Below are 25,960 nucleotides of genomic sequence, written 5' to 3' on the forward strand. Positions count from 1 at the left end.
ATTGTTAATTATTTCTAACTTTGTCAGTGACTATTTCCTATTTATTTAGCTGTATTTCCTATTTAAACTCATGTCATGCATGTTTTCATGGAAAACAAGGAAATTTCTAAGTGACCCCAAGCTTTTGAACAGTAGTGTAAATGGTCAATAATGTTACTGGCTGTCAGTCTGTACCTTGTACCACGTTTCTCTTACCTGCGTCTGCATACCTTACTAATATAGCCAGGGGTACTGGTAGGAATTCTATGCCCTGACACACCCCCCCCCCCTCTCTCTCTCCCTCCCTCCCTCTAGCACACACATAAACACACACACAGATGTTTGTATTCATGTTTTTTGGGGACTGTCCATTCGTTTCTATGGGAAAATCCCTAATCCCAGCAATGACAACATTAACCGTAAGTAATCAAACAAAATACAAAATGGCTATCTTAGTTTCTGTGATTGCACTCCCAGGTTTTTATAAAATTCAGTTTTTCCCTTGTGGAGACTGGAAATATGTCCCCATATGGTCAAAATAACAGATTTTTATCACATTGTGGGGGCATTTGTTCCCCAAAATGTCATGTAGACTTGCCCCTGCAAACACACATACACACTTACAAACAGCCTAACCTTATTTTATCAGATTGATTTTCACCAAAACATTTCCTGCACAATTGAAACCAATTTTCACAGACGTCACTAATGAACACTAAAAGAGAGTATACTAACATTCATTTATTCAGAATATTTCTTATGTAATTATATAAGAAACTATATGTAATTGAAATAATCATATCTTATCTTTATTTAAGACCTTGATTAATACCATTATTCAACTCTTTAAGGGTGATCCAGTCCTTAACATTAACATTAATAGCATCAGGACAGACTATTATCAGCATGTCTATGGGTTTTATTCTTATACATTCTGCACATTCTGTGCGTCTTTTTGAGTGTTGGCCACTATCTTGCTCTGACAATTCACTGACATCACACCCAACATTCAAGAAAATGGTCCTTCTATAACCTGTTTGGCAATTCCCCTTGCATAAGTTCTCCTTCACAATGCCGACTGTTTCCATATTGTGTGTAAACACTGTTAACAGATTTTTATCACTTGTTTTAATGTGCAAGGCATGCTGCTGTCAGAGGGACTGCATCGCATGCATGTGCATATTGACCCTGCTGGAGATCATTACCATCACTGAAAGAGGCAGTGTGTTGAGCCAGGATGGGAACAATGCACCTCTTGATCATATACACCCTGAGACCTATACAATGGTAATGGAATGTACTGGGAACCTTTGTTCCCATGCCTGCAGAATGAGAGCTAAAATGTGAAGTGCATAAACTCAGCTGCTGATTAGCTCAGCTGGGCCCAATGGTTACTAAGCAATCAGAGCAGTATGATGCCACACCATCGCCACAGCAACAGAGTCCTAAGAACCTGGAGAGTTTTCATCCATTACAACCAGCTCAAGTAATGCACGCCACATGTAACAGTAGCTATTTTAGTACGTATAGTTGCTATGAAATAGTAGATATTTTATTCTAAAAAAAAAATTAACAAATGACGATTCTGATGACAAGAAATATTTGTGGTCACAGTGAAAGGACATTATTTGATATGGAAAAGGTTCCATCAAGAATGCCACTTCTGTGATATTTCATGGAGCGTGGGAAATACCTTGTGAAGCCATTTCTGCCTGAGTCTGCTACACAAGGATCTATTTGCCTACAGTACAATTACGACCTCCTTGATGTCCAAGTGCAGAATTACCCAAAAGCTTACCATAGCTACAGGTTTAAAAAGAAACCCTAGACAGAACCTGCAAATACTCCAGTAATTAATAATAAATATTCAAACTGGCACTGCAATGGGCTCAGGGCATTAGGCCTAGTTCAGATCAGCGATCCTCTACTACCAACACCTGTAATTCATATTATTATACACAGATCTTTATTTAGTGCTGCTGCTTTAATTTATACTTAATAACTTGTAATTTTCAGCAGATTCACTCCAATGTCTGTAAGTATTTTCAACAGTGCATTTATACATTTTTGGACCACAGTCAAAACTATTCAGTCACAGACGAAATAATCAGATATTCATTTACAGTGCAAAAGCACAAAGGGGCTTATCGTAGCATGTAAAACAGGCCTTTATTATCGCTTGTATGACCTATGATATTGCGATGCCCCCACTCAGCTTGGCAATTAACAGACATGCAGAAAGAACTTTGAGCATTCCAGGGCCTATAAAATCGACAGAAAGATCAAACTTTACACATGCACACTTCATATAAAAACAAAAAAGCTTCCCTACAGCCGATACTGTACCCTGAAATTATTTTCACTTCACCACAACACATTCCTGATGCAAGCACCCCCCCCCCCCCCCGCTGGAAAACAGCACATGCATAGAAAGATAAGCACTTCCACTTGGATGTTTTGGAATAATTTCTGTGCATTAATTTGTAACTCCATTTATGTCTCTCACATGTAATAATCATAAGTGATATCCCTCATCTGATGAGATTGTCCATCTTAATTTGTTGTGATCATTTAGCATCTTTTAACAGGTGCCTCCTCACCGAGGACATGCGTTACACTGGTTACTGCTCAGTCCTCCTCCAGCTCCTCGTCGTCCTGCTCCAGCAGGCCCTGGAAGTAGAGGTAGTGTGCGTTGCAGAAGACAGGAGTCTTGTTGGGACAGGCCTGGACCTGCTCTGGCTTCAGGGAGGCGAAGGGGTTGGCTCCGGTTCCTCTGATGTGCATTTCCAGCTCCGTTAGGATCTGGAGAGAGTACTTCAGCTCCTCTTCACTGCCAATGGAGACACACGCCACACACACTATTTTAAAACTCCTTCCAACCAAGGCTACATTCATTATACATTCATTATAATTTCTCACTCAGGAGTGTTACCACTTTATTGAAAAAGTTCTTAACAGATACAGAGGATTAGTGTCTTTACACAGCAAGAACCTAATGAGAGGCTATTCAGTCAAAGACAGATGACAAAATAAGAGGATGCAGGATAGAAAAGCAGCAGCTATGGGGTCATGCATGAAGACAAAACAGGTGAGTCATTAAAGGGCTGGTTTAGATGTTCCTGGAACAGGTGGGTGTTTCATGAAGACTGAGAGGGATTATGATGACCGGATGTGGATGGGTGGCTTGGTCCACCATTAAGGATCCACACATAAGAAGTGTCTAGAGTTAGACATACCTTTGTTTGTTTGTCTATCTGTGTATGTGTGCGGGTTTGTATTTACCAAACTGTGGTGACCAGTTGTCCCCACAATGTGGTAGAACGTGTTACATTTTAGCTTGTGGGTACATTTTTCAGGTGCTCAAAATAAAAACATGAGTTTTATAAAAATCTGTGACTGCAATCAAAAACTAAAAATTCCAAAAGTCTCCTGGTTACTTTTGGTTAAGGTTAGGGCTGGGTAGTGGTTATGGTGGTCATGTTGGGATTAGAATTTGTGTGTATATCTGTGTGTGTATATGTGTGTGTTTGTGTGTGTCTGTGTGTGTGCGTGTGTGTGTTTGTGTGTATGTGTGTGTGTGTGTGTGTGTGCGTGTGTGTGTTTGTGTGTGTGTGTGTTTGTGTGTATATCTGTGTGTGTATATGTGTGTGTCTGTGTGTATGTGTGTGTGTGTATGTGTGTGTCTGTGTGTATATGTGTGTGTATGTGTGTGTGTTTGTGTGTATATCTGTGTGTGTGTCTGTGTGTGTTTGTGTGTATATCTGTGTGCGTGTCTGTGTGTGTCTGTGTGTATATGCGTGTCTGTGTGTGTGTGTGTGTGTGTGTGTGTGTGTGTGTTTGTGTGTATGTGTGTGTCTGTGTATATGTGTGTCTGTGTGTGTATGTGTGTCTGCGTGTGTCTGTGTGTGTCTGTGTGTGTTTGTGTGTCTGTGTGTATGCGTGTCTGTGTGTGTATGCGTGTCTGTGTGTGTCTGTGTGTATGTGTGTGTCTGTGCATGTGTGTGTGTGTCTGTGCATGTGCGTGTGTGTATGTCTGTGTGTGTGTGTGTGTGTATGTGTGTGTCTGTGCATGTGCGTGTGTGTATGTCTGTGTGTGTGTGTGTGTGTATGTGTGTGTCTGTGCATGTGCGTGTGTGTATGTGCGTGTGCGTATGATCCGATAGCACTCACTTCAGCATGGTGAACAGAGAGGGGATGTCATAGTCCCTGAGCAGCAGCAGAGTAGGAAGCCACCCGTCCTCCATGGTCTGGCTGCCATCAAACCCTGCAAGAGAGACTCACTGGCCTAAGAAGCCCCACATTCCTACCAAAATGCAAGACCACACATTTTACTGTTAAAAAGCTAAGGACAGACTTTTTCCTGAATTGTATGTTACTTTCGGAATTGTGTCCCACTACTATGACCAAGTTAAGTGGTTGAGAGTAGAATGAATGGCCGTGGCCTTCCGTGGTTCTGACCGCGGACTTACTGACAGGGCAGCTGGGTATAAGTGTGGAGCTGTGTCGAGGGCAGCAGGTAATTCTGGGAATGCAAGAGCACTAATTCCCCCATAACTGTCAAGCACTAACCCTGACACTGTACACCAGAGTCACAACAACCACTTTGGTGCATGAGTTAAAGAAAAGACGAGATTTTATCATAGATGTTTTTACATTTACAGTTGTACTACAATGTACTTCAGTATATTTAATTCCCTGCTCTCATGTTCCCGGACTACATACAAAGAGCATAACTGCATTTATAAATAATTGCACTGGACTGAGCTTGACAATACAGAAAATATCTATTTTTGCAAATTAGTGTGCAGTTTTTGTGACGTTACTGAGGGTAGTGATGCTGTTCTGGTCACTGACCTCAATCTGACTGCAGGAAAATGCTTGTATATTTCACTAAAGCACAAAATTAATTTTCAATGAACTACCTTTTTATATAATATGGTTGAGTTTGGTTGAAAAATAGGGAATGTGCTCTTGATTATTTCATACCGGGAATTGCCAGATGTTACTGAAATGTTACAGAACTGCATATTAGACCAGAGCAACCACCACGTTACCTGGATGAAATCCCACCACCAGGTCTGGCTTGGCTGATTCCTGCTTCTGCACCAGCTCCTCCCAGAACTGGTGGTACAGGCCCTTGTAGGCACTGATGTAGACTCTCCCCCTGGGCCCAAAAGCTCTCAGCGGGGGCCTCATTATAGGCCCCTCCACCACCTCTGGTCCCACCATGACCACCTCCAGGCCCTGGTGGCCAGGGAATATGCGGCTGAGCTCGTCGAAGTCCGTGAGACGGGCCCCCATGGTCTCGTTGTGAGAGGCCCCCACCAGGTGGATGGTGAGGGGCCGGGAGTATGGGTCCAGGCCAAAGAAGCACAGCCCCAGGCCCAGAGTGAGGGGTTTGGACAGGAACTCGCTGGTCACCCGCCATAGTGACTCCCGCAGCTCGCCGTCTTCTGGACGGGTCCTGCTGACATTAGTCCATAGTTCTTGCATGTGAGGCCCAGACAAGATGGCCTCCAGACGGGGATTGAGGTCGCCCTGCATGGAGAGCCAGTCCTCCCAGTTCTTCACCTCCGCGGCAGGCCGTGACCAGTGCTCCGTGGAGAATGGAAGGTCTCCTGTTAGACGGATGAGAAAGACAAAGATGAACAATTTAAAAAGTGACTCACTGAGTTTAGCTACAGCCTCCCAATGTCTTTTACGAGACTGATTTAAGATTTACCCTGAAGACAATTTATGTTGTATCTAATTGCCCAACCTACACCACGACTACAATGTATATATTTGCTTGCTTGCGGTCCAGAGCACATAGTGTTCTATTCATTTACATTGTAATCGCAGCATCAGATAAGTTAATCTGTCACGTCATTCCCTTTCTCACAGCTCTAATTTTGAACTACTTTATGACACAACTGAGTGTTAATTTAAAGGTGAACAAGTCTGAAGATGATTTTTTTTTTTTGTGAACAAAGGAGGGAAAAAAGGTGTGAAGTATTCAGGATGTATAAAACCTCCACTGTACAGGCTGGGGACAGTCTACGGCCACACCAGCTTGGAGCTGCACTGAGGAGTTACTGCCAAAGTCAATAATGGACTTTTGTTTTAAACTGTGCAGACAAAGTAGGAGTGAGGGAGGATATAACGGGACAGTGTTTTGGGGGCTTCTTGAATTTCCTGTCACCTCATGTCATCGAAGTCAGTTCTCTCCACTGACCAGAAACCCAGCAGCAGGGCTGACTGGCAGCAGATGGATAAACACGTGCTTCCCCCGCTAATGACAGCACTGCACTACTGTCTGCACTTATATGCCGTCTACGGTCCGGGGAAACTGGGCCGAGCGTGAAGCTGAAATAGGCGTTCCACTGCGAATGCAGCAGGACACCCACCCGTCACCCCCGAAGAGTCACTGCACCTTTAAAAACCAGCCACTCCACCAGCCGGTCGATGGCCGCCAGCCGGAGCTGTTTGCAGGAGGCCTTGTGCTTTGGCCAGTCCTCCTTCTGGCACTCCTTACTGCAGTAATACACATTCAGACACCTGGAAGAGGAAGGCAGCGGAATCTACTACCGATGGTCACTCTAAGAGTTTGACAGTTTGATGTTACTGTAGGGGTTAGCTGTGGGAATTCAAATCCAGAATGAAAATCAAGGGAAGGGATACTTCATGAATAGCAACTCTCTCTATATGCTTCCTGCATTTATATCCACCCGTCTTTGAACCGTTTATCCTGGTCAGGGTCATAGGCCAGCATTTATATGTCACTCTAGATTAAAAATGTAAAAACCCCTGTGAGACTGAGGATCTAGAGTGATCACAGAATATCCTGGAATATTTAATGTCTCTTTCAAAAAAGACTGAAGAGTGAAATAAAGGTGAACCATCAGTTGTGAGCTGGCATCTTGAGGTAACAGTGCCACCTACTGGACTTCCAGAGTGATAGCAGATGCTATCGTCCTCTCCCTCCATTTAACAATTCGCCTCCTTCCTATAGGCTTTTTCCATCGACAAAGGCAGCTAGTCTGCTCTCTTCTTGGCATCGTCAGGTTTGCACTATCGCCACATCTAAAAGGCCCCATTAACCTGCACTCTGCCTCACTGTCTTTTAGTCTTTTCTGAATGTCACTCCATGCTGGAACTTCAGGTTTTACATTGGAGACATTTTTGCAGCTCATCATCTTCAGCTTTCCCCATATGGCGCCAAACTAAACGCACCTCCTCCAGCAACAAGTAACAGCTGCCTCAGTATTTAAAGCTTTTAATGAAATATTGCAAGATCAAATCCGCTAATTTCCTTCATGGTACCTTGTGCAGGTTGCATGCTGTACTGGCCTCCATTCAAAGCTGTTTCCTTCAGTATTGTCACAGTGTAAATAAACACTAGCCAATGGGCTTTCTGGAAACTGTATCCCCCTGCTGTGTGTAGCCATGCAGCTAATGGAGCCACAGAGCTGCAATCGGCCCACTAGGGTCATACAGGCCGCCCTTCGTTTGGTAATTCAAGCTGCCACCCCAAAGCATTATGGTCAAGTGAAAAAGAGCCCTGCTAAATACTGCTGGCCCACATGGCCTCAGAAGTCAGCTCTAATGGGAGATGCTAGAATGGTACAGAGCAGTGTTTCCCAATCCGGTCCTGGGGGACTCACAGCCGGTCCATGTTTTTGCTCAGACCGACCTGCAGGTCCCCGAGGACCGGACTGGGAAACACTGGTACAGAGGGACAGGGAATGAAACAGAGACTCATATAAGGAACTTGGCCTAGATTTGTAAATTGACCTGCAACAAAAGTAATCATTCCAGTAGTCATAAACTAGGTACTCAAAATACTTAGGCACTGGATTTTTCTTTAAATCATGTGTTATTTTAAAAGCGTAAAGACTTACAGTTATGGTGCACTATTACCTAAAAACATTTTAGTTTGCGATATGACAAACAAACAACATTGCCTTGGCAGTTAGGGAGTGAATCAGGGAGCGCCACCTAGTGGGTGTTCTACCCGGACAACAGCAGGTGTCTCACTCATATTTCACTCACTATGTATTGATGCCCATCAAAACTACAACCCACTCAGCGCCACCCGTATACCCCTCCCCCCCCCCCACCCCCGCACTCACTTAACGCAGCGCTTGAGAGACTTGGCATCTGACAGATCGCTGGGCAACTTCCTGCAGCATGCACAGAATTTAAATGTTTCCTCCATCTTCTGGAACATCTCCTTGTATGAATGGAAGACGAGGCCTTTCCCCTTGGACTGCCCCTGCCCAGCAGTTCTTTGGAGGGGGAGGAAGAGATGTTGGTGTGAATTTAGAGTTCGCCACACACGCATCGCTGCTGGCTGTTTGGAGAGCAGGCACCCCTAAATGAAGACAGTAAATTTTGGGGGCAACGAAAGTGACTGGGATTTTTAGTAATTAGGTTTATTTATTGCATGTCTATGCCCAGGTCACACTGACAATGAGGCACCAGGGCGCCAGAAACGGGATCAGATGGGAGCTGAATGCGCCTCCCATGTAAGGAAATGTGCGCGGGACCAGCTGCAGCAAACCAAGGGCACCGTTACTATTTTTAGTTTATGGAGTTTGTCTTTGTCACAAGAAACATAACACTGTATTCACTATGTTAAGGTTTCAAAATAAAACCCTATGTCATCAGCCTTTTGTTAAAATTCGGGAAATATGAGTGAACACACATTTAAGTAGCATGTCTTTAAAAATCGTTGAAACCACGACCAGTATTACTTATTATGAACCATTGCTCATTAAAGCGAATGAGTTTTCCACTTAAAACATAATGCTTACACTCCCAAGCAGCAAAAATAATAAAAATAAATCTTCAAAAGCGGTCCAAAATTGTCCAAAACGCCGTCAACTGGTCCGTTAAAACAATTTTAAAAAGGCCATACACAAGCAAACAAAAGCAAATAAATATTATGCGAATTTGTCTGTGCGACATGACTAATGCATACTTTTTAGGTGAGAGTCACCTGCATTAGGGTGCAGAAAGCCCTACCTTTCCGACTCGGTCATTATGGGCGCCGAGACTGACGAGCGTCGCTCCGCAGAAAGTGGGTCGGGGGTGATGATTGACAGACCTGCTTATAGCCCTGAAAGAGCCTCGGAGGCGGCGGCCGCTATTTATACAGCCTCAGCTCCCTGACACCGGTCAAGGGCGCTCCTACGGAAGGTTCTGGATAAAGACAGAAAAGATTCAGGTTTATTCCGGCAAAATGAGATTATGAAACCGTAATAGTGCATTGCTTATTTTGGCATTTGGTATTGTAACCATTGGTGTTCTATAGCGTTTTGTTGAACTCGGGATGTTACCAGTATACATAAAACTTGTTCGATGGCACGAAATGTTTGTTTTACGTATGTATAAGAGGAAACCGCAACTATGACAACCATTAATACAAAACAAGTGCTGCGATCGTCATTGACAGGGACTAAATCACACTTACCGTCGTGTAAATCTCATCTTGAAGGCTGGTTAAGAAAAAATCCTCATGCGGACACACACACACATAAACGATTTAGAGACATCGTTTATCAACTGTATGTTTTTGGACCGTGGAAGGAAACTTAAAAAACACACGAGAACATGCACATTTTGTTACTGATTGTTTTTAATAATAAAATTTTTTATTTATAAATGCATTAGGCCTAATATAAATAATTACATAATATAATTTATTTAGTATTATTTGAAATTAATAAACAAATGTTTTTTTCCAAAATTCGTTCCTTACAAAAACTTTCTTGCTCGATTATTCTCTAACAGCAAGACGGAGAGAGAATCCCACTAGTAATAAAGTTGAAGATAAGAAAATATATGTCCTCTCTACAATGGGTGCAAATTTTAATCAGCCATGAAACTAATCAAGACCAGTTTCAGTCCAATCGCGGCATTTAAAACCATACTTTTTACACTAAATATTAACTAAAATGCAGTTGCGGATTCGTTCCACCAGAGGGAGGAGTCTATCTGGGTTTCCGGAACTTAATAGTTAGGAATGAAGTAGCAGCTTTGTAGGGAGAAAGGAAGCACAACAACAATATGTCGTTTGAAAATATATTTTCTAGAAGTACACAACCACCAAACCACCACAATAATTTATTTAGCAATTACATCATCAACGTATATGTATTCATTACATTAAAATATATTATCAACACACAGTAGCTGTAATGTTACCAAATGTATTAAAATATTCTGTTCACACAGGAACGAAAATTTGTTTCAAACTATGAAAAATAAAAATTGATGTATGTGAACAATTCAACTGAGAATGGCTTTTATTCCTTGAGATTTGCTAAAGGAGAATGTTACATTAAGCAATGATTAATTGCATTTAGTTAAATGTTAATGGGATCTTTCTTGACAGTGGCCTGCAAGTAGGAATGTGACATTCCATCCAAATATCCGTTCAGCAGAATAGAAACAGACCAATACCAGGGGTTTGTTCTTTTAACAGGTTTCCATCCACCCAGGGCAGGCGTTACATCAGCTGCAGCTTCACCCTCAGGTCTGGTCCTCCTCCAGCTCCTCGTCGTCCTGCTCCAGCAGGCCCTGGAAGTAGAGGTAGTGTGCGTTGCAGTAGACGGGAGTCTTGTTGGGACAGGCCTGGACCTGCTCTGGCTTCAGGGAGGCAAAGGGGTTGGCTCCGGTTCCTCTGATGTGTATCTCCAGCTCCGTTAGGATCTGGAGAGAGTACTTCAGCTCCTCTTCACTGCCAATGGAGACACATGCCAACCATCAAACCACCCTGTTGGTTTTGTAAAGGTGTTTCTATCATTTGAAAGCTACAGCAGTCATGAGGTGATCAGAAGGTGCTCACTTGAACATGGTGAAGAGCGAGGGGAGGTTGTAGTCCCTGAGGAGCAGCAGGGTGGGGAGCCATCCCTCTCCCAGACCTTGGGTGGCATGAAACCCTGCAGCACAAGGGGGCGACAGTGAGGCCACTCTCTTAAGTGAGTAGCAGTAACACATGGCAGTCGCTAACCATTCATTCCCTGAGAATAAGGGCGAAACTCTTTAGGTTGAATATTGGGGGGTGGTGGGGGAGGGGGTTGTATTGGATTTCATTATTGTGGGCGTTACAACCCCCCCCCCCCCTATAATTTACACCCATGCCTAAGAACAACATCAAATGGTATTAAAGCTACATTGTTGCAACTCTCAGGGGCACGGGACAGCGACAGGGACTGCGGTGGGCAAGGGAATGGGAATCTATCCACAAGGGCCACAATCATTTGCTGGTTGTCTATGGAACATGTACAGTGGGCACTAAGCAATGATATGACAGGGGCAACACACTGAATGACTGAAGCAACTCTGCCAACCAAGCCTGTGCTCTGTCTATCACAGCATGCTAACTATACTTGCAGTGCCATCTGGTAGCTTCCTAACATGCTAAATCCATAACCTCTTTACATCCATCCAGAGATCCAACACAGCACAGGTAGAACATGCACACAGGCAGGATTCGAACCCCAGACCCTGGTGGCGGGAGGCAACAGGGTTGCTCACTGCAGTACCATGTAATCTTTTTCAATAAAGTGAAATTTATACCCCAATAACAAACAACTCATATTAGATATCATATTTATGGATCCTGTTAAATGTCTAAATACAAAATGTAACTGGTGTCCAGCTTATCGCTTGCAAACACACTCCCTTCTTTTCCTGTTATGCAAAATTAAACACCTTCCTGAGATCCATCAGTTCATTTTTGTCCTCCGTAGAGGACTTTATGTTTTTGTTCATATCTCTCATACTATACATGCCACCCTATTAAGTGCTACTGTCCCTTAATGTGGACAGTTCAGGCTTTAAGGTGTCATGACATGTGTAGAGGTCTGCTTCTTATCATCAAAGCACTTGATTTATTTTTAAAAAATCACAATGGGAAAACTTTTGAATCGCTGAAAGGTAAGCATTTCCTGCTGCAATATTCTTTTGTATGAATATTGCATGTAAATAAATACAAAAGCAGGCTTTTTGTCTTCAACCTAGGAATTATTATATGCTTGACAAGAATATAGTGAGAAGGTGATTTTAAAACACAATAAATGCATTTTGAAAATGCACATGGCTATCATTTTCTCATTGTAATAATGAATTCATTACAGAAGGTTAAGGACAAGATGTCGAAGATGAATGGATGTAAAGAAAAGAAAATCATTACTGTCATGGTGATGATGCTGAAGATCAAGATGAAAATTAGGATGGAAAGAATTTGATGCGCAATAATCAAGAAAGAAGCTTATGAAATGATACGAAATAAGATGTTGTAGAATCCGTGAGAAATACAACGGATTATTGAAAAATGTAGCAGAATTTCACACTTGAAATGAAAATGACAAAATGATGAAAGTATTGTTAATATTTGTACTGAATGTGAAATGATTCTTGGTATGACCAGAAAATTTCAAATTTCACGTGATTTCCATAATATCTACAGCACCATAAAATACGAGAAAATTCATGAGAGTTCTTTTACAGAGACAGTTCCAGCATCTTCTGGCACCTTCTGTCCTGGGCTCCTGGCCACGCTTTCCCTCGAGTCCACCTGTCCTCGTCACTTTCCGGGGTGGTAAAAGCTGCCAGATTAGCTGGAGGAGCCAGACCTCCAGCAACTGTCGCTACCTCCTAGATCAGAAGCCTTCAGAAGGCTTAACAATAATAATTAAAAGTTACTTTGAAGTTAGCTTCTCTAACACTTCCCTATTGCGTCATTCCGGCAACAGCGAGGACAGAGAGGGTAGTGTGGCTATCTTACAAAAATGCTAATGCTGACAAAGCTATAACAACAGTCAGTGACCTGATAATAAACGATAGATGCGAAAAAAATCTGCTTCTAACACAAAGTCAAATGCAATGTCAAAGGCAGCGTGCTTAATGGTCAAGTGACGCATCATGGATTCCTTATCTGGAGTAAAGCCGCAGGCCGTGGGGATGCGTGGGTCGAGCTGCAAAGATTAAACACTAATCACAATATGAAATACCATTATGATCCGTTAGCATGTTTGGGTGGGGCTCTGACAGAGGACTTTGACTGGCCATTAAAGTGTTAAGTGCGGCTTTTCCATCTGGTCTCCCAAATACTATGGGATGTACAGTCAGTAAAGCCAAATGATCTCACTCCGGTAATCTGCAACTCTGAGCTCCAGGCTTCTCATGTGACTTAGAGCAAGTGAGGCATTACCTGTATATTTAGCTCTACTGGAGCAGAAAGAGATTTTTACGGGAACTGACAACCTTCGGGAAAATGTAATAAAATAAGTATATAAATGCGACAGGGACTGTAGAGAGAGACCCCCTGACAGGCCTGTTGATAAAACCGGGCCATTTAAAGCACCGTTCCGAGGCAGAGGTCAAAGGGACAGCCAGTGAGATGACAGGCTGCTCCAGCGAGGTCCCAGTATCTGCACCCTCAGGGCTTGAGGGGTCGCGACCCGCCGGCGTCTGCTGGAGCTGAGGGCAGGAGCGGGATGGCGAGTGATGGGGAGGGTTTGAAGCTTAGAGAATGACTCCGTCAAGCGTCCCAGGTGAAAGGGGGGGGGGGCATTGTAGAAGAGAATCTGTGACAGCAGTACCCATAGCAGGAAGAATGGGGGGGGGTGACTGAGGCACCCAGCTCATAACACCATCAGACTGAAGCTGCATCAGCGCTTTTCAGATCCTTAACAGCTTCCGTTGTTGATTAGCACCCCGTGCGGCAGATGGGGGGTGGGGGGTGGGGGGGGGGGTACAACAGACCAACACCATGGCAGAGAGGGATCAGCACCATGTGGCTACAGCTGCCGGCATGAATCAAGTGGACCGCTAATAAAAATCTGGCAGGGACTCACATTCCTACAGCTGAGGGCCAGAGACCCAGAGGGGTCATGCAGAATGCCAGGGGGAGCACAGGGGGGAGGAGAGGAGGAGAGGAGAGGAGAGGAGAGGAGAGGAGAGGAGAGGAGAGGAGGAGGCACCTGCACTGTCACTATGCTCTTATCTATGGAATGTCAGCCCTTGACTTCTCAGCTTTGGCAGCTGGATTCCCAAGATTTAACCACATTCTCAGTCTTGGATCTGACTCTCCCAGACGTCCAGCTCTGTAATTCCTCTCACACGCTATGTGTGTCAGCCAATACCCTCACTGGGATATAAATCCACGGGTTAGCAGTTGCCACAATTAAATTTGTATCGCTACCGCAAGGCATGTCATTTAATTCACCATATAATGGTCATAAGGGACTGGAGTACGGAACAGATTGGCTGTGAATATCCACTTTGGTTTGAAGAATAATGTATAGGTTGTTGATGCAGTAAATACAGGCCCTAGATGAAAATCTGGACAAAATCCTAAAAACTGACAAAACTGTGTGATCTGATTTATTTCATACCGGGAATTGCCAGATGTTACTGAAATGTTACGGAACTGCATATTAGAGCAGAGCAACCACCACGTTACCTGGATGAAATCCCACCACCAGGTCCGGCTTGGCTGCTTCCTGCTTCTGCACCAGCTCCTCCCAGAACTGGTGGTACAGGCCCTTGTAGGCACTGATGTAGACTCTCCCCCTGGGCCCAAAAGCTCTCAGCGGGGGCCTCATTATAGGCCCCTCCACCACCTCTGGTCCCACCATGACCACCTCTAGGCCCTGGTGGCCAGGGAACATGCGGCTGAGCTCGTCGAAGTCCGTGAGACGGGCCCCCATGGTCTCGTTGTGAGAGGCCCCCACCAGGTGGATGGTGAGGGGCCGGGAGTATGGGTCCAGGCCAAAGAAGCGCAGCCCCAGGCCCAGAGTGAGCGGTTTGGACAGGAACTCGCTGGTCACCCGCCATAGTGACTCCCGCAGCTCGCCGTCTTCTGGACGGGTCCTGCTGACATTAGTCCATAGTTCTTGCATGTGAGGCCCAGAGAAGATGGCCTCCAGACTGGGATTGAGGTCGCCCTGCATGGAGAGCCAGTCCTCCCAGTTCTTCACCTCCGCGGCAGGCCGTGACCACTGCTCCGTGGAGAATGGAAGGTCTCCTGTTACATACACAGAAAGGGAAAAATTTTACTGATACTTTGTTACTTCGTCTGCTGGCTTTGCAAACCCCAGAGACTCCAAGCCTGGCTGCTGGGCACCTGTGTTGTCCGGCCTTTTCACACTCCTGATCTCCTGACACCATGGGTCATTTGGTTTCCGTCAGGATTTACGCTTGATGCCAGAGCATCTAGTTAAATAACCTCATCCACACTGTGAAATTGCTTCTATAATTAGACATTTGATGATGTATATATTGCTGATGTCACATTCAAAGTCACTGGAAGGTGTCAGAGACAATGATAATCATTTAACCGTATTACAGTGCCCCGCCGGGGGAGTCAGTGAGCGCTCAGGACGTCCTTCTCTGGCTGCAGGGAGTCACAGGGCCTCAGACAAAGCCTCACCATCATCAGCTGCAATTTATGTGATTGTTACAGCCACATGAGCCCAAGTTTAGTATTATATTAACACAAATTCCTGCCCATAAAGAAGGAAAATGTATAAATTTCTGGTATCTCCGGGTTCAGCTGCCAAAGTTGATATTCATTTTTCCATTCATCCATCCATCCATCCATCCGGCTTATAGGTCTCTCTCTCCTTACCCATGAACAGCAGCCACTCCACCAGCCGGTCAATGGCCACCAACCGGAGCAGTTTGCAGACCTTCTTGTGCTTTGGCCAGTCCTCCTTCTGGCACTCCTTACTGCAGTAATACACATTCAGGCACCTGGAAGAGAAAACATTCCCAGGTAACGTCCATCCTGCACCTCCCCCATATGCAGAATGACACCACCCCTCATCTGGAGGATAATGCATATCCTGTATGGAGTGTCATACCTCCCCTGTATGGATGATAACATCAATTCTGGAAGGAGGAGAGCACCCTCCCTTTGGAGAATAACATCTATCCTGTATGGAGGAGAACTCCTCTCTCCTTTGCAGGATAATGCCCATCTTGTATGAAGGAGAACACCACTCCTGTACCTCTATGGAGAATAAAATTGATCCTGTACGGAGGAGAGCACCTCCCCTGTATGAATGACACCTATCTGGCATGGATGAGAGCACCAAACCCCCTTTGGAGGACAATGCCTATCCTGCATGGAGGAGAGCACCTCTACCCTTTGGAGGGTAACATCTATCCTGCATGGAGGAGAGCACCTCCCCCACATGGAAGATGACCGATATCTTGTGCTGTAAACCCCTGCCTGGAATTGTCTACGGACCGTCTACAGTACAGCTATGATCCATCCCAGCCAGCCATGACGTATGACCTTGCTGGTGGCTGAAGTCTTTCATGCAGTGGAAGGGCTAGATGCCCTTGTCATTTATATGACCTCCCAGAGTTAAAGCACCAGGTAAAATAACCATTTTATTGACTAATTTACTTTAAATATCCACCGTAGAGGGTGTTTCAGTAACCTTCCCTGCTGCTGTGTGTAGCCGCAGGACTGATGGAGACAGTGGGCTGGTGTGCACCCACAGGGGCTGTAAAGTCTGCCCTTCCTTTGGCATTTCTGGCTGCTCGGAGATCATCTGAGCCGTGGTGCATGACCTCATCAAGAGTGCATGGGAGGCACTCAGGGCTGGGAGTTCTTCCCACAGGAGAGCACAGACTGGGGAGAAACACCAGACTCTCACCCGTGCAGCCGGCCTCCTAAGTGCCGTTTGCGAAATCCAGCACTTTTACTTAAAAAAAAAAAACAAAAAAAAAACAAGAAGCCAGTGAAATTCGCAAATGCATTTTCTCTGTAAGGCACCAAAAACACCCTAAAGCAGCCAAGAGTGAGTGGCAGATTAGCCGTATGTGATCAAATTTGGTTGGTCAAAGTTAGCTTTCCGCTCCTACTTTGACAATGTGACCCGTAGCCCTTAAGCTGCCCCATCATGTCACCAGGCTGTCCCATCTGTCACTGCTTGGGTCCCTCGCTGACAGAATGCAGCTGTGATGTCTCGAGTGCATGTGGGGGTGGGAGAGACCACCAGCGTGGGAGAGAGGAGAGACAGGCAGAGGAGGCCAGGGAGGAGGCCAGGGAGGCGGCCAGGGAGGCGGCCAGGGAGAGGCTGGTCACGCTGCCCACCAGCATTCAGACACAGACCTACCACTGGCTCTTAGTGTCTGTACTGACTGTACGGAACTGATTTGCAGTGTCGCTGCATATATTTTATTTCTTTACTATTTTTCTTGATTTATGTTCTATGTTGCTGTGAATGTATTAGGGCTAGGCGATATGGACCAAAAATCATATCTCAATATTTTTTAGTCTCAATATCTTTCCCCATAAAGTAATAACAAAAAGACAGTCCCAAGTCCGAGCCAAATGTCCGCAACGTCACACCGGCATTTTTATTAACAGACAGCTGTATAAAAAATGGCTCAGAAATAAACTCCTGGCATGTATTATCTTACCAGCCAGCTCCTCTTCGCTAGCTTGCCTCGTGTCTGTGCCTATCTCCATGCTGTCACTGCATGCAGCACTGTGAGCGAGGGGGGAGGGGCGGCTTGTGTTTGGAGGGAGAGCAGAAACAGGCGACCTGGTGGCTCTATGAGTAAAATTTTAAAGCAGCATAAACTAACTCGACATAAACAATACGGTCTCATTCTAAAAATACACTGATATATCTAAGACTTTATACATTGCCCAGCCCTAGAATGTATGCAGCAATACCACCAAGACCAATCTGTAGTATATACAGACCTCAGGTTACGAATGACATAAGTCGCAAAAAGAATAATACAGTACGTAATAATAACAATAATAATAGAGTAATAATAAAAGTGTCTACATACGGTACTGTACGTCGAACTGACTAACTGCAGAAGCCGCGTAGCGTTTTCACAAGAGCCACAAAGTAGTGTGCGTGTGTGTGTTCCATTGTATTTTTAATAAACAGCCTTTATGGCAAGTCTGTTCTTAAGTACGAGTTGTCGATAAGTCGGACGTACTTAACCCGGAGACTGCCAGGCTGCACCAGGCCATGAAACACAACAGCAACAGCCAGTGAAGGGCCTTAAGCAGCTGGGGATTCCACAGACCTGAAGGCTCTCTCCAGAGAGAAGGGACCCTCCCCAGCCTCTATGCTGAACACAGACCGCGTATCTTTAGCCTACCATCCCTGTAATATAAACGCACACACTTGAAAGGATTTCGTCTCTCTCTCAGTGGCATACATGACATTTAAGTGGCACTGGAACAGCCAGTAAAAGCTGAAATGATCAGAAGGCCCTGAAGCAGAAAGCAGTGCGTGTGGCGTCTGTGCCAGTGTGTGTGTTTATAACTGCGGAGCGAAGCTTCACTTACAGCGTTAGCCTCACCCAGGCCGTTCATTCGACATGATAAAAAGCAGATAGCCACAATAAACCTACATTACCCCTAATGTGTGATGTAACGTAAACAAAACGAAATGACATAAGGTCGACCAATTCCACCCATGATGAGAGACACTTAGCAGTCTATCATTGAGAAGGGGCTAAAAAGCATTCTGCAGGCACAAGAGTTATCACAACGTGACACAAGAGGGGTGGCCGGGGCTGCCCCACCCCTCAGGAAGTGCATCTCTGCCTGGGCTCATGTCTGTCAACACGTGGCTGTTTTTCACCGAGCTGCAGGAATGATGAAATGTTTGTTTGGGTGTCCGGGAACATGGCAAACAAATGGAAGATGCATGGATTAAAGTATTATAAGCCAGACAATAACACTAAGCCATTGTTTTCAGAAAGCCTGGAAGGACCTATCAACACAGTAATTTATATTTCTGGGCGAATCAAGCCAGCCATTAAATTTTCCATCGTGCAAGTCCTTGAGGTTAGAAAGTGACAGTTGCATTTTAAAGGCTCTAGGAGTAACAGGAGTGTCTGCTTTAGATTGACTATTATTTTTCATGTTTTATCTTCTGCAGAGTCAACTTCTTTGTAAGTCTCATGCTAAAGGTGACACATAAAGGTGTCCAACATATGGTGCTACCAAACAAAACAACATACCTAAAACACACAAGACAGCTGCCACAATATCACTGTTTCATGTACGCCTCCCTGCACTTACTTCCCACAGCGTTTGAGAGCTTGGCCATCTGACAGGTGACTTGGAAGCCTGCTGCATCCTGTGCAGAATTTGAAGGTCTCCTCCATGTTCTGGAACATCTCTTTGTAGGAGTGGAAGGTGAGACTCTTCTTCTTCCCCTCCAGAGCAGCCCTAGTGAGAACGTTGGCAAAAATGCTGTAGAGAAGCTCATGGTGCTGAGAGACACGTGTAAACATGGACGGAGCACAAACAGAAATCACTGAAGTTTAAAGAGCTGGATTTAATCATGGGGTAGATCCTTGACTTTAAAACATGGCCTACTGGTGCTTTAGTAGCATAAGGTCAGAGACTAGTTGCACCTGTACTCAGAGTAGTCCTTCATCTTCAGCTTGTTGAGGATGACCTTGGACAGACCGGGGACATTAGAGTCCAGTGAGTAGAAACCTAGGCGGTCCATGTAAACTCCATCTGGTCCAGGGGTGAAGGATTCTGCTGGTGTTGGTGCTGAAGCAGCCATCCTGGGTAGCTGGAGTTATACATCACAGGTGATCAACCTGCCTGCCACCCTGAAATCATGTTTTAAGCCCCTGCAGTTTGATTTTACAGCCAACCCAACAGTATAACCTCATGCTTAATGGGTCTTTCTGGCCAGTCTTGGGACCGCTCCCCTATTTCAGCACATGGGCCTCAAACCCTCTTTCTGCTGACAGCAAGCAGCTTCCACACCACGTGAAAGCCCAAGCAGAGGCTCAGCCCGTGCACCGCCAGCAGGCTTTAAGATGGGCCTTTGACATTTCCAGATGGACGAGGAAAAAAGCACCGGGTTAAGAAGCTCAGTTGTTGAAGCCTGCTAGCTGAGTGTGATTGAGTGCCGTCGGGGGAAATGTGATCAGGCCACCCGCTTTGTCCCCATGTAGGGCAGCGTATGGGCGGGCAGGGCTGCTCTGGAGGGGGCGCTGCTGCCCCCCCCCCCCCGGGGCACGGTGCAGAAGGGAAGCCCTCCACGATGTCTCGGCGCACTGATGAAGGGGAAGGAAACCTAACAAATCTGCCCAGGAAATGCAACCCAGCCCAAACATCTTTCACTGACTGATTAAGGCGGTCTAGGCAGGCACATTTGGGGACAGCGTCAAAAAGTCACCTTATAACCCCTTAAAGGATTTGTTTTCAAATGCAATAGTGGAAACAGGAAATGCATTTGCTATATACCTGTAAACTTCTCCTATAAACACATACACTGTTCCAAATAATTCCAAAAACTGTATTTTTTCCCTATTTAAAGAGGGAATACATTGATACATTTTAACAGCATGTAATTTACCAATAACTTTTTAACTGATATATTGTTTGAATTTAGTCAAATGTAGCAATGCATACATATTACGAAACAGCATTCTACCTCCCGGAATTTCCCACTGGGATCAATAAAGTTTATTTCATCTTAAAAACTGATATTATGCATGTTTGACTCTTCTGCTCTTTTCGTTTTAACTGGCTTGTTGTTGCCAAGAATAGCTGGGAGGTCAGTAGATTCCCTGTTTGATTTAGCTACAAACTTGCATGTTAACACAAATGTAGATTTTGCTGAGCACGGAGGACAAATTTTCCTTACAATATAAATACAGAACATTCTGTATGTGCATTTACAAGCTAAAGACTACGTTTACGTCATTCAGTTCCTGGGGTGACAGCTCAGTGCAGTGACAGCAGTTAATATACTGCTAAACATCAGAAAACCAATTTCACCCTCTGCCATCTTCTACAGAGTAGCACTGATTGTACAATCCTACCTCTTTTGACAGGAACGTTCCAGATGAAAAAGCTCAGCTCTCAGTGTTCCTTGCTCTCTTTGCGGCAGGATGGATGGGAGAGGTGATTGACAGCTAACCCACATCGGGTTTGTAGTACAGAGTGCAAGAAGATCGGCTTTCAAGGACCTTTTCTACAGTCATTTACATAAACACCTCCCTTCTTGCTGATTTCTAGCCATGTGGGGTGGGGCACAATTATTTTGGGGTGAAGCAATACCGGTTTGGATCGTAACTCTTCCCTGTTAGCCATGAGTGCTGCCCCCTCCCATCTCAAATGCAGGGGGCAGTAAAACAAACTCCCCTTGTATGGCAGGTTGAATCACCACCTAGTGGGCAATAAGTGTAATTACCAAAATATCAACACATCTATTCCAAGGTTTAGATAATTCACACTTTGAACAGTTAAGAAACAAAGTACAAAGAGTGCCAGGAAAGGAGAGAAAAAAACCCCATAAAATTCAGATTTAATAAAAAACAAAAGTTTATTTGGTCCTTTAGAACCTGAGTTTCAAACTAATCATACATACATATGTAATGCATTTACATTTTTTCTAAAACTGATAAAACATGTCACATTCTTGCCCAACAGTGTTGTCTCCATATTCCATCTGCTGCAACATACGTTTGTTTTCCTATGCAGGATAAATCTATTCACAGCTTGGCAAAGACTAAAGTGTTGGTGTCTGTCCCATCGTATAAAAAGAGAGTCGGAGGCTGGCAGCTGAGGCCGGGGATAGAGGACGCGGTCAGCATCCCACTGAACAGAGCGCCCCCTCCTGGACGGGTCCTAGTACTACTCCGAGATCAGGCTCGCGACCCCAAGAACAGAGATACGCGCCAAAATGGCAAGAGGACGACAGACGACGTGACAATGCAAAAGCGCTCCGCAGAGTCACTGCATGCGGCGCAGCTCGTATCGAGAGACAGGGATTCCCCAGCATATGGGAAACCCCACAATTACCCCACAGAAAGAATTTATCACTTTAATAATATGCTAAATGAAAAAGGAACCTATTACCCTTCAGTGCCCATTCCAATAACAAAGAACATGTGCCTGTATGAGTCTGGGTTAAGCCCTAAAAGCTCAGAGATACTCAGGGTCCTGTGAGATAACAGACATCAAGGGTATCCGGCAGCAGGCTTCTGTCTTATCTGGACAGTACCGATAACGCAAAAACAAAAGGAGGGGAACCGCAGGACAGGACGGCGACCTCCTCACCGCCGCCAAGCGCAAACACGCTGCCTAACTGCAAGGTGATTCATTCAAGTTTACGCGCAGCCGCTAATGTATAATTAGCTAACGAACATAAAATCTGTGTCAAGGTTGAGGCCAGCCGGAGAGACGTACTAGGAAGGGATTTTCAGACAGAACCCATGCATCCACAGCCTGCCGCTTCCCACCAAGGTTCCGAGTTCTCGCCGGAATTATCCCCGGTGCCCCCTGGATTGATTAATTGATCACAGAGCACAAGGTCCCCCCGCAGTCTTCCTGTGAATGCTGATGCTTACACTCTGCGCCCGGCAGCATTTAGATCATTTTGGAATGAGCTCTGCTATGTGCTCTGACCCAACGTGTTTTGGCATCGAGCAAAATCAGACGCTGACGGCCGGGACTGCAGGCGCCCTTTACCAGCATGCCGTTTGTCTGGCTCGGTTCAGGCCGCTTTCAGGCACGGCCTGCGGGAGCTCAATGCCGTATATTTTTAAAAGTGGTACCTGCGTGCGGAAATAAAGCTTCATAGGGATCCCAGACGGGACACGTTCACTGGAAACGGGCTCACTGCTGTGTACCTCTTAAATCTGCCGACTCTGATGCCACGAGCAGCTGCGTGAAATCAGCCGGCGGTCACCGGGCTGAAAATAAACAGGGGGGCGGTCTGGTAAGAGACTGGCGCGTCGCCGTATCTGTGCTAACCGGCTTTCTCCTGCTATTTGCCTTCAACAAATCACACCAAGTGATGGCCTCAGGCAACAGGAAACAATGGAGGTACGAGGACAAATCCGTGGACTGTGACTTATCTTGTGATTAAAGAATCCGTGTGCTGGTGCATGCTGGGTAAATTAAAAGGTACGAAACGCATTCCTTTCAGTGACTAGGAAAGTTAGGGGGTTGTACGACTGTCCTGGTGACCGTAACTGAAACACACAAAGTCTTTTCAAAGCTGTCAATGTTTCAAATCGTGGTGCTGTTGTCCCACACAGTGACAACCGCTTGCAACCATAAGTACAAGCAGGCATGAACACACACAGGACAGAAAACCCATCAGGTACCTCCATTTTGATGACTGGGCATCTACTGTGACGCACAGACCAGACACATGGCTTAGATGGGGAAGTAAAATGTAATGGGATGAATACAAGTAATTAATTACATGGGGATACAGGCGTAATGAGTCCATATGTCACTGCCCAACACACGGACTTCAAGAGAGTCCTGAGGAATGAAGCTCTCACATCCAGGGACGTTGAGAAGATCCAACTTGGGCAATGATTTTCCAGCTGTAGGGATGGGTCGGGATTTCTCCAGTGTGACACACCCCACCCCCACCCCCCCCCAACTTTTCCTAATCTCTATAAACGGCTACATTTGAAGCCCTGATTTGCAATGATCTAGTGGAAACTGATGTGCAATTATTTTGGAGCCCCTAACATCCAGCAAGCAGGGGTAAAGAGAGAGAGACAGCAGGGCACTTCAGCCAGCCTGCAGACAGTGAGGTGGGGGCCCCTAGCTTCACGTCACAATTGTGGCACCTGTGCAGAGGCGGTGAGACAGAACGGTGACATCGGCGCGGAGTAGTACCGTCAGTGCGGTACGGCGAGGTCATAGCAGCACGAACAGTGACGGACTGACGGGACAGAGAAACGGGAGCCGTTTGTGAACCTGAGCAGAGACTCCCTGTGGGAACAGAACCGCATGATTAAACAGAAAGGACAATGACGACTAAGAGACCCAGCCGAACACGTCCGAATCATGAATCCAGCATGGAGTTTGGCTCTTGAGGCCCGAAGTACCATGGGATACAGAGGAACCCCTGGGGGGGGCACGTCAGGCCCCCCTGAACGCAGGCGCGAGCAGCTGGCAGAAGCACCAGATTAATCGCTGCTCCCTGGCCTGCCCCCCCCCCCCCAACCCCATTACCACCACAACCACCACCACCAAAAGTGCCAGGAAAGCGCTGTGCCGACATCAAGTCCACATCGGCCCCCCCAACATGGGGGTGCACCCCCTCAAGCCGCTCTCGGCAGAGGAGGACTGGCCCAGTGCGGCTGATGGGACAGATTCAGTAGTTTCAGCACGACCAGTGAGACGAGCATAGATCCCAACATGGCGGATCCTTCCAACAGCAGGGCAGGGATCACCCGCCGTGGAAATGACATCAGTTCCAGGGAACCCCCGCCGTGCATCCCTCACATTGCTAGAGGCACGGGCTTCGTATGTGCCAAAGACCCCCCCCCAGCCAGCTAAAATATATGGGGGGCATAAAGTCCTCTCTGCCATAGTATAACGATGGGGAGGAGAACATGGTTCTTCTTTCCGATTGGTCTCTGAGGTGAGGAGCACTAGGGGGCGCCGACAAGTGCAGCCATCCGCCGGGGGTGGGCCATGGTCATAGAGGGCGGGGCTTGTGCAGCCCCTCGGTGTCGGGGGTGAGCTGGGGGCTGTGCATGGCCTTGGTGGGCGTCCAGTCCCCTAGGGAGGCCTGGGCGGCCTTGCGGTGAGCCAGCCTGTGCGTGATGGAGAAGCCGGCATTGCCCTCCAGCTGGGACAGGACCACCAGCACCTGCCTGAGGGGGTGGAAGGGAAAAGCACAAGCAATTAACGGGACAAACAGAAACAAGAATGGTTTCATATTACATTAACATATTTTGAGCAGGATTTTTGCCTTAAGGAAAGATGCTGACGGGTAGTAAAACAAACCCCCCAGCAGTGGAAGTGGTTCAACCCGAAAAGAATGAAGGACTATGTTTTTGGATGAGACACTGAGGCAGCTTTGGCTACGTTTCTGCCACTGGTGGGGGAGGCACCACGCAGAACCACTTGTAATTTAGCACCAGGTTAAGAGGAAGTGAGGGGGAGGGCTGACAAAACGGCCTCGTCATGCCGGTAACGGAGAGAGATCCACGCAGCGGCGGGGGGGAGGGGGGGGGGGGTGTTTGAAAGTCTTTAGGAGTTCACAGAGCTGCCCAGCGTTAATGAGTTATTAAAGGCAAACAAAAACACTGCGACGACTTAATAAGCACGTCTATGGGGACCAAAAAAATTTGGATTAGACATGACATCAGTGGAGGGCTTTGAACGTCCAGCCCAAGTGTAGTTCTTGCCATCAAGGCCGAGAAGGAGTGAGCATCGCTGCATATGTACAAACCCGGCACGCCTACACGCCCCCGCAAGCTGCTCCATCGCTCACATCTAACGACTCGGCGCTGAAACTTAATTCCAGCATTTGTCATGGCAGAAGATCAGTTTCGCCAGCCTGCAGGTCAACAACAATTAACATAAAGCTCAAAAAAGATGCATTTCTCTGGCACTGAAAGCATAACGCAGGGAGTGCTGGTGTGATCCATCTTTTACAAAAGCCATTCGCCCCGCTGTATCGTCGCATGGGCGCTCTGCTCGGATCCGCAGACGGCCCGATGCTTCCCTTTAGACTGCCCTGCGGCTCGGAAACGAGCCAAACTGCTTCCTCTCTTCAGGTTGATTAGGTAACTGTTTTCTGCTGGTAGCGTGATGGTTTAACTGGTTCTCTGCTCCGACATACCAACATCATACACTATCACGTCAACATCACCCCCAGACAAAGAAAAATAAAAACTATATTCCTACATTAAAAACACTGTATTTAAATATGCCCTGCAAAAGCATCTGGCATCTGTCCAGGGTGTGGGAGGAGCTCCAGGTTCACGGTGACCCCATACATCATAAAAAGTTGGTCGATGGAGAGAATAGTAATAAAAGAGTAGATTCTGGGTTAAACAGAATCTCTTGCCAAAACAATTCTTGGTGAATTTCTACTGACGCACCGCAGAGAGCACCCTGACGTACTGCATTTTAGCTGGAGACTCAGCACCGAGGTCATCTAGAGCGATGGCTGCCTGCAGAGGGCCCCCAAGATGGCCGCCGACCCCA

At 46.1% G+C, this 25,960-nt stretch overlaps 3 protein-coding genes across 7 annotated transcripts in view; all 3 read right to left on the reverse strand.

Moving 5' to 3' along the window:
- Positions 1-1,922: 1,922 nt before the first annotated feature.
- Positions 1,923-9,571, reverse strand: LOC111847754 (putative protein MSS51 homolog, mitochondrial). Its single transcript, XM_023819224.2, has 7 exons — positions 9,434-9,571; positions 8,986-9,162; positions 8,091-8,246; positions 6,392-6,516; positions 5,034-5,597; positions 4,150-4,243; positions 1,923-2,809 (listed from the first exon to the last, which is right to left on the reverse strand). The coding sequence occupies exons 2-7, from the start codon at positions 9,000-9,002 to the stop codon at positions 2,608-2,610; spliced, it is 1,158 nt and encodes a 385-aa protein (XP_023674992.2). The 5' UTR covers positions 9,003-9,162; positions 9,434-9,571; the 3' UTR covers positions 1,923-2,607.
- Positions 9,572-10,030: 459 nt separating this feature from the next.
- On the reverse strand, positions 10,031-20,958 carry LOC111847753 (putative protein MSS51 homolog, mitochondrial). Its single transcript, XM_023819223.2, has 7 exons — positions 20,812-20,958; positions 19,381-19,547; positions 19,043-19,192; positions 15,602-15,726; positions 14,435-14,998; positions 10,811-10,904; positions 10,031-10,702 (listed from the first exon to the last, which is right to left on the reverse strand). The coding sequence occupies exons 2-7, from the start codon at positions 19,536-19,538 to the stop codon at positions 10,495-10,497; spliced, it is 1,299 nt and encodes a 432-aa protein (XP_023674991.2). The 5' UTR covers positions 19,539-19,547; positions 20,812-20,958; the 3' UTR covers positions 10,031-10,494.
- Positions 20,959-21,295: 337 nt separating this feature from the next.
- The window catches only part of capn15 (calpain 15), a 62,106-nt gene continuing 57,441 nt past the window's right edge, over positions 21,296-25,960 (reverse strand). For all 5 annotated transcript variants that reach the window (XM_072712606.1, XM_072712603.1, XM_072712604.1 and 2 more), the window contains one exon: positions 21,296-24,618. In XM_072712606.1, the coding sequence (XP_072568707.1) occupies positions 24,441-24,618 (178 nt within the window). In that variant the 3' untranslated portion in view covers positions 21,296-24,440. The remainder of the gene's footprint in view (positions 24,619-25,960) is intronic.

Source organism: Paramormyrops kingsleyae, chromosome 5 (assembly GCF_048594095.1).
Source record: "Paramormyrops kingsleyae isolate MSU_618 chromosome 5, PKINGS_0.4, whole genome shotgun sequence".
NCBI classification, from domain to species: Eukaryota; Metazoa; Chordata; class Actinopteri; order Osteoglossiformes; family Mormyridae; genus Paramormyrops; species Paramormyrops kingsleyae.

Bases quoted from the DNA above. Each gene is read 5' to 3' on its own strand.
- LOC111847754 (XM_023819224.2), bottom strand. The intron at 5,598-6,391 runs GTGCAGTGACTC...TCCGTCTAACAG, and splicing joins GGAGTGGCTGGTTTTTAAAG to GAGACCTTCCATTCTCCACG. The intron at 4,244-5,033 runs GTAACGTGGTGG...TCTCTCTTGCAG, and splicing joins GGTGGTGGGATTTCATCCAG to GGTTTGATGGCAGCCAGACC.
- LOC111847753 (XM_023819223.2), bottom strand. From the start codon at position 19,538: ATGGCTGCTTCAGCACCAACACCAGCAGAATCCTTCACCCCTGGACCA. The intron at 15,727-19,042 runs GTAAGTGCAGGG...TTTCTCTTCCAG, and splicing joins GCTCTCAAACGCTGTGGGAA to GTGCCTGAATGTGTATTACT. The intron at 10,905-14,434 runs GTAACGTGGTGG...CTTGTGCTGCAG, and splicing joins GGTGGTGGGATTTCATCCAG to GGTTTCATGCCACCCAAGGT.